Raw genomic sequence first — 8012 nt, 5'->3', positions numbered from 1 at the left:
TTCTCTAGGGCACAAGGCAACAAAGATCTGGCAGAGAACTGAGGAGGGTGGAGGAATTTATAAACAAGCCACAGGTGGATTACACTAATGAGCGTACTGGCCCTTTAAATCTTAAAGCTCCGGTGCGCGCACGCCCTAAGGGACAGTGACATGCGCGTCGGAGCAGAGAGGCAGAAGCAGAGGCAGGAGAAACACCCGGAGAGTGACGGACTGAGGCTCGCATGCGGGCACGTCCCGCGATGCGAGTCCCAGTCCCGTCAGCAGCAGAAGGTAAGGGGACCATGCGCTCACGGCCAGCGTGTGTGACCGGAGCACATAGCGTAACAGTACGTACCTGGCAGACAGTAATGGACATGCTTAGGAAGGATCTGCTCTTTTCTTGGGGCTAAATGGCTATGATGTAAGATTACCATAATACTGTGGCTAGCTTTTTGTGAATTGGTATTTCCTATTTGAGTTTTCTTTTTTTGCCTACAAATCCCATAATTCCATTTTCCTCCCTCCCACACATCAGCCACCCCCACCCATTGAAACATAAATGAGCTGCATCCATTCAAAAGACCTGTGGTTTCCAATCAGGGTGCCTACAGCTGTTGCATTAGTTGCAGATTGATCTCTCTCCCACCAAGCGATCGCTCCACCCACTGAAGCAGACAGGCTCCCTGTCATAAGCTGACTAGTGATGTCACGTCTCGGCCCCATTGCAACCTGGGAAAAATCTGAGACAACAGTCATTTTGTATGCTGTTCAAAATAAATATTGGGGTGAAAGTCACAGAAGAATTGTGAGAAAACCGTCACACACAGGTACAGACACTATATTATGAACTACACTAACTTTATAGCCCCTGTAGCATAGTCAAATAAAAAAAAATCCTGGAATACCCCTTTAAAAATTCCTTGAGGTCACCCGCCCATAGCATCTGAGTTTTTTTCCTGCATCCTAGACAACATGCACAATATGTAATGCTTTTCCTGAAGGCAGGGACTGCTAGGAATATATGCAAAATTCACTTGCGCTGTGTCCCTCCCAGCAGGCAGCTCCCAGGTGAGCAGCTCAGGTGTTCAGCCAGCAGCAGTCTCTGAGAAGATTCAGAACAGGTCACAGTCACCTGAGAGGAGCAAGAAACAAACAGGACTCCAGGAATATCACATACGGTACGTGTCCTCGTCCTACGTCTCTACATTGCCCCCCCATAAAGCCCATTGTCCAATCACATGCATTTATCAAAAACAGAGGGACCCCATATCCTAACGGAACCCCTATTATTGCTGGTTTATGCCCCCACCTTGGCACCCTCTGCCATCTACATATTTCCAGGTGTGGCGTTACCTTTTGTTTTTATTTTCTTCCGTGCTAATTTTGCTAGGAGAAGGGATATGTCTAGCCTCAGCTGGGCCCCTATCATCTTATGGGGTGCCTCTATGGCATATATACATCTATCCTTCTCATTAAATGAGATATTACAATGCATAGGGTGAGACATTGATTATTTAGATGAGATCCCTATAGGAGGGATTGTTCGTTCAGCCCTATATCGCGAAGTGTTATATACAGGGCTGGTAATGTATACTGTCCATAAGCAGTATGTTTATCCTCTATACCTTTGCTCTCCATAATTATACACTATGCGCAGTCTTTCCCAACCAGGGTGCCTTAAGCTGTTGAATACTAAGTGTAATGTTTGAGGATGGTTAGAGGTGTATATAGTATATATAATGAAATGAGTGGGATTGGCTAAAGGACTATATAGTATATGTTTGGGGTTGTTCAGTGAAATGAAGGGGATGTAAAGAGAAACAAGTGTATAATATAAATGGAGTGAAATGAGTGGGGATGGATAGATAAATATATAGTATATAGTGAGTGAAATGAGTGGGGATGGATAAATATATAGTATATAGTGAGTGAAATGAGTGGGGATGGATAGATATATAGTATATACTGAGTGAAATGAGTGGGGATGGATAGATAAATATATAGTATATAGTGGGTGAAATGAGTGGGGATGGATAAATATATAGTATATAGTGAGTGAAATGAGTGGGAATGGATAGATATATAGTATATACTGAGTGAAATGAGTGGGGATGGATAGATAAATATATAGTATATAGTGAGTGAAATGAGTGGGGATGGATAGATAAATATATAGTATATAGTGGGTGAAATGAGTGGGGATGGATAGATAAATATATAGTATATAGTGAGTGAAATTAGTAGGGATGGATAGATAGATATATAGTATATGTTACGCCGAGCGCTCCGGGTCCCCGTTCCTCCCCGGAGCGCTCGCCTCATCTTCGTTGTTGCAGCGCCCCGGTCAGATCCACTGACCGGGTGCGCTGCGGTCCCGCCTTCAGCCGGGGTGCGATTCGCGATGCGGGTAGCGCCCGCTCGCGATGCGCACCCCGGTCCCCGTACCTGACTCGCTCTCCCTCGGTCCTGTCCCGGCGCGCGCGGCCCCGCTCCCTAGGGCGCGCGCGCGCCGGGTCTCTGCGATTTAAAGGGCCAGTGCACCAATGATGGTGCCTGGCCCAATCTTCCCAATTAGCTTAATTGGTAATCACCTGTGCACTTCCCTATATTACCTCACTTCCCCTGCACTCCCTTGCCGGATCTTGTTGCACTTGTGCCTAGTGAAAGCATTCCTTGTCTGTTCCTAGTCCGTGTTCCTGACCTCCTGCCGTTGCCCCTGACTACGATCCTTGCCGCCTGCCCCCGACCTTCTGCTACGTCCGACCTTGCTTCTGCCTACTCCATTGTACCGCGCCTATCTTCAGCATCTTCAGCAGCCAGAGAGGTGAGCCGTTGCTAGTGGATACGACCTGGTCACTACCGCCGCAGCAAGACCATCCCGCTTTGCGGCGGGCTCTGGTGAAAACCTGTAGTGACTTAGAACCGGTCCACTAGCGCGGTCCTCGCCATCCCTCTCTGGCACAGAGGATCCACTACCTGCCAGCCGGCATCGTGACAGTAGATCCGGCCATGGATCCCGCTGAGGTTCCCCTGCCAGTTGTCTCTGATATCGCCCGACAGATCGCCCATCTAACCCACCAGCTGTCGGAAGTGTCCACCATTTTGCACCAACATCCCCTGCCAGTTGCCTCTGATATCGCCCGACAGGTCGCCCTTCTAACCCACCAGCTGTCGGAAGTGCGCCAACATTCGCAACTTCTTCAGCAATCATCTCCTCCGCCAGCTCCTGCACCCCTTCCGCAGCGAGTGGCCACTCCTAGCCTCCGCCTGTCCTTGCCGGACAAATTTAATGGGGACTCTAAGTATTGCCATGGCTTTCTTTCGCAATGTTCCCAGCACTTGGAGATGATGTCGGACCAGTTTCCTACTGAAAGGTCTAAGGTGGCTTTCGTGTTCTGCCTTCTGTCTGGAAAAGCCCTGTCATGGGCCGCACCGCTCTGGGACCGCAATGACCCCGTCACTGCCTCTGTACACTCCTTCTTCTCGGAAATTCGAAGTGTCTTTGAGGAACCTGCCCGAGCTTCTTCAGCCGAGATTGCCCTGCTGAACCTGGCCCAGGGTGTTTCTTCCGTTGGCGAGTACGCCATTCAGTTCCGTGCTCTTGCTTACGAGTTGTCCTGGAATAGTGAGACTCTCTGCGCGACCTTTAAAAAAGGCCTATCCAGCAACATTAAAGATGTTCTGGCCGCACGAGAGACTCCTGCTGACCTACATGAACTCATTCATCTAGCCACTCGCATTGACATGCGTTCTTCCGGATGGTGTCTGGAGCTCCGCCTGGATATGGACTTTGTTCGCACGAAGCGTTTTTTCTCTCCGGCTCCTCTCTCCTCTGGTCCTCTGCAATCTGTTCCTGTGCTTCCCGCCGCGGAGGCTATGCATGTTGACCGGTCTTGCTTGACACCTCAAGAGAGGACACGACGCCGCATGGAGAATCTTTGCCTGTACTATGCCGGTACCGAACACTTCCTGAAGGATTGTCCTATCCGTCCTCCCTGCCTGGAAAGACGTACGCTGACTCCGCACGAAGGTGACACAGTTCTTGATGTCAACTCTGCTTCTCCACGCCTTACTGTGCCTGTGCGGATATCTGCCTCTACCTTCTCCTTCTCTACTATGCTCTTCTTGGATTCCGGATCTGCAGGAAAATTTTTTTTGGCCTCTCTCATCAACAGGTTCTACGTTCCTGTGACCAGTCTCGCCAGACCCCTCTACATCTATTGTTTTTACAATAAAAGATTGGACTGTCTTGTACGTTTCCACACTGAACCCCTCCTAATTTGCATCGGACCTCTTCACGGAAAAATTGAGTTTTTTTTCAGGTTCTTTGGCCCCAAGAAGAGGGGGAGACCCAAGGGGGGGGGTACTGTTACGCCGAGCGCTCCGGGTCCCCGTTCCTCCCCGGAGCGCTCGCCTCATCTTCGTTGTTGCAGCGCCCCGGTCAGATCCACTGACCGGGTGCGCTGCGGTCCCGCCTTCAGCCGGGGTGCGATTCGCGATGCGGGTAGCGCCCGCTCGCGATGCGCACCCCGGTCCCCGTACCTGACTCGCTCTCCCTCGGTCCTGTCCCGGCGCGCGCGGCCCCGCTCCCTAGGGCGCGCGCGCGCCGGGTCTCTGCGATTTAAAGGGCCAGTGCACCAATGATGGTGCCTGGCCCAATCTTCCCAATTAGCTTAATTGGTAATCACCTGTGCACTTCCCTATATTACCTCACTTCCCCTGCACTCCCTTGCCGGATCTTGTTGCACTTGTGCCTAGTGAAAGCATTCCTTGTCTGTTCCTAGTCCGTGTTCCTGACCTCCTGCCGTTGCCCCTGACTACGATCCTTGCCGCCTGCCCCCGACCTTCTGCTACGTCCGACCTTGCTTCTGCCTACTCCATTGTACCGCGCCTATCTTCAGCATCTTCAGCAGCCAGAGAGGTGAGCCGTTGCTAGTGGATACGACCTGGTCACTACCGCCGCAGCAAGACCATCCCGCTTTGCGGCGGGCTCTGGTGAAAACCTGTAGTGACTTAGAACCGGTCCACTAGCGCGGTCCTCGCCATCCCTCTCTGGCACAGAGGATCCACTACCTGCCAGCCGGCATCGTGACAGTATATACTGAGTGAAATGAGTGGTAATGCTTAGGTAGATCAATATATAGTATATAGTGAGTGAATTGAGTGGGGATGGATAGATAGATATATAGTATATACTGAGTGAAATGAGTGGGGATGGATAGATAAATATATAGTATATAGTGGGTGAAATGAGTGGGGATGGATAGATATATAGTATATACTGAGTGAAATGAGTGGGGATGGATAGATAAATATATAGTATATAGTGAGTGAATTGAGTGGGGATGGATAGATAAATATATAGTATATAGTGAGTGAAATTAGTGGGGATGGATAGATAGATATATAGTATATACTGAGTGAAATGAGTGGTAATGCTTAGATAGATCAATATATAGTATATAGTGAGTGAAATGAGTGGGGATGGATAGATAATTATATAGTATATAGTGAGTTAAATTAGTGGGGATGGATAGATAGATAGATATATAGCATATACTGAGTGAAATGAGTGGGGATGGATAGATAGATATATAGCATATACTGAGTGAAATGAGTGGGGATGGATAGATAGATATATAGTATATACTGAGTGAAATGAGTGGGGATGCTTAGATAGATCAATATATAGTATATAGAGTGGGAATGTATAGATAAATATATAGTATATACTGAGTGAAATGAGTGGGAAAGTATAGATAAATATACAGTATAGTGAAATGAGTGGGGATGGATAGATCAATATATAGTATATAGAGAGTGAAATGAATGGGGATTCCTGTCCAGAGGAAAAGTTGCTGAGTTGCCCATAGCAACCAATCAGATCACTGCTTTCATTTTGGAAAATTCCTCTGCAATCTGGTTGCTATGGGCAACTCATCAACTTTCCTCAGGACAGGTTTGATAAATTTCCCCTATATCTTCAGTGAGTGGAGATGGTTACATGACTGTATAGAGTGAATGGAATGACATATAGGAGGGGATAATAAACTGTATGAGGGAGAAGAGTCCAAAAAATGGATAGTATAAATGGAGGGAATCAAGTGGTAATGGATAGAGGAGCGTATATTATATAAAGTGAGGTAAAATGGGGGGCAGTAAAGATTGTACAGATGAATGTATTATACTGACATTACTCTATTGCCCTCATTTAGCACGAATTTGTGTTTTCTTCTTGTTTTTGTTATTTCCATATTAATCTATTAAGATTACCATCATATTTTAGGTTGTCGTAAATATTTGGCGCATTGGACATGCGCCGAAGTGTTACTGAAATGTTAATGTTAATTTATTTGACCTTATTTTTTATAAGTCAAAGATCACAGGGGACAAAAAAAAACCACCAAAAACAGGGCGGAAAATATAATAAATGACTCAGATTTTAAAAAGAAGAAAGCCAAACTCTCGATTTGGCTAAATAGCGGAAAGTAACAACTTTCTCGGCAAAAGAAGGAAATAACTACCATAAAATGCATTTCCCAAGATTTAATTCACCGCAATTTATGCGAAACTCCAATGTACTTGAGTATAGAAAGATTTTGTATGAAATGGAAAAATCCTGTGTTTAGCATCTGTCAGGACATGCTGGGATTTATAGTTCTGATCACCGAAATTGAGTATAGAAAATAAGGGGAGTCTAACAGGGTAATGGTATTTGGAGTAAAACGCGTCGACCATGTAACACGAGGGTATTCTAGGTGTCATCTGTCTGCTTGTAAGATCAGGGAAGAATAGAAGCCATGAAAGGAGATATACGGAAGATAAAAAAAGATCCAGGGAGATTCCAAAAACGTATTTACACAAAAACTGGAAAATCAAGAACCGTGTGTATTCATTCCAAACATGGGCTTAGTATATAAATATAGCGCTCTCCTCAGCCAGGATCCATGACAGGACCCAGGACAATCACTTACTCCTACACAAGTCACATTTGGGGCACGGTCAGTGGCGGCTCCTCCATTTTGCATATTTATGAAGTCATTTGCCTTACACAGTACGTTTTGGGAACATCATTTTTTTTGCATATTCTTTATCATTCACACAAACAAAGTAGAATTATTTTCATGGTGTCCGACCCTGTGTAATATTAATACCCTCTGCAGGGGGTGGCGTCATGTGATGACCTGAACACTAGCCGGTGGTCACATATTTACCAGGCTCTTCTATAGGTTACACATTTAGAGTTTGTGCCGCCAATGATTTAGAGGCCTCTGTCAATGATGAACTGCGTATTACCAAATTGTGATGACTTTGATCCCATTCATCCTAAAATGGCGTACGCAGTTAAACTGCATTGGAAAGGTAGAACTTAAAGGGGTACTCCGGTGTGGGGTCGTGACGTCACTGCCACGCCTCTCGTTACATCACGTCACACCCCCTCAATGCATCACGTCACGCCCCCTTATTTTGTTTTCCGGCGGTGGGGGTCATGATGTCACTGCCATGCCCCTTGTGACATCACTTCACGCCCCCTCAATGCAAGTCTATGGGAGGGCGCGTGGCAGCCGCCACGCCCCCTCCCATAGACTTGCATTGAGGGGGCGTGGTGTGACATCATGAGGGGCGTGACAGTGACGGCACGACCCCCGCTGCCCACTCCAAGCTGGGACCCCCGCGATCAGACAGCTTATCCCATATGCTTTAAATAGGCGATAAGATGTCTAGGGACAGAGTAACCCTTTAAACCTCTATGGTAACCACCTATAACAGCTACAATGACAAAAAGCTAGCCATGGTACCCTCTCCTCTCATTGGCCTAAAAAATCCTAACACCAGACACACTGCACCCAGTAACACCAACACTGCCACCAGTAATAGTCAAAGTGCCCACAGCCCCAAAATGCTCAGAATACAATCCATGCAGCCCCTATGACCAGATCCGGAGTCCCCAGTGACAACTATGGGAAATCCAGTAACAGCAGGTAGATCCCTAATAGACATAGAGGGGTATGTATGAAGGCTTTTACACGTTT

At 47.0% G+C, this 8012-nt stretch overlaps 1 protein-coding gene across 3 annotated transcripts in view; it reads left to right on the top strand.

Moving 5' to 3' along the window:
• The first annotated feature begins 989 nt into the window (after window positions 1–989).
• LOC130366772 (tetraspanin-1-like) overlaps window positions 990–8012 on the top strand; it is a 52095-nt gene continuing 45072 nt past the window's right edge. The window contains exon 1 of one of the 3 annotated variants that reach the window (XM_056569126.1): window positions 990–1157. Coding sequence is in view for 2 of the 3 variants with exons in the window: in XM_056569124.1 (XP_056425099.1) it covers window positions 5908–5965 (58 nt within the window). In the remaining variant the exon portion in view is untranslated. Of the gene's footprint in view, window positions 1158–5877; window positions 5966–8012 lie in introns of those variants that run through there. The other 2 variants (XM_056569125.1, XM_056569124.1) reach the window with 2 other exon arrangements.

Source organism: Hyla sarda, chromosome 4, assembly GCF_029499605.1.
Source record: "Hyla sarda isolate aHylSar1 chromosome 4, aHylSar1.hap1, whole genome shotgun sequence".
NCBI lineage: Eukaryota > Metazoa > Chordata > Amphibia > Anura > Hylidae > Hyla > Hyla sarda.
This window is presented reverse-complemented; position numbering and strand designations above follow the sequence as displayed.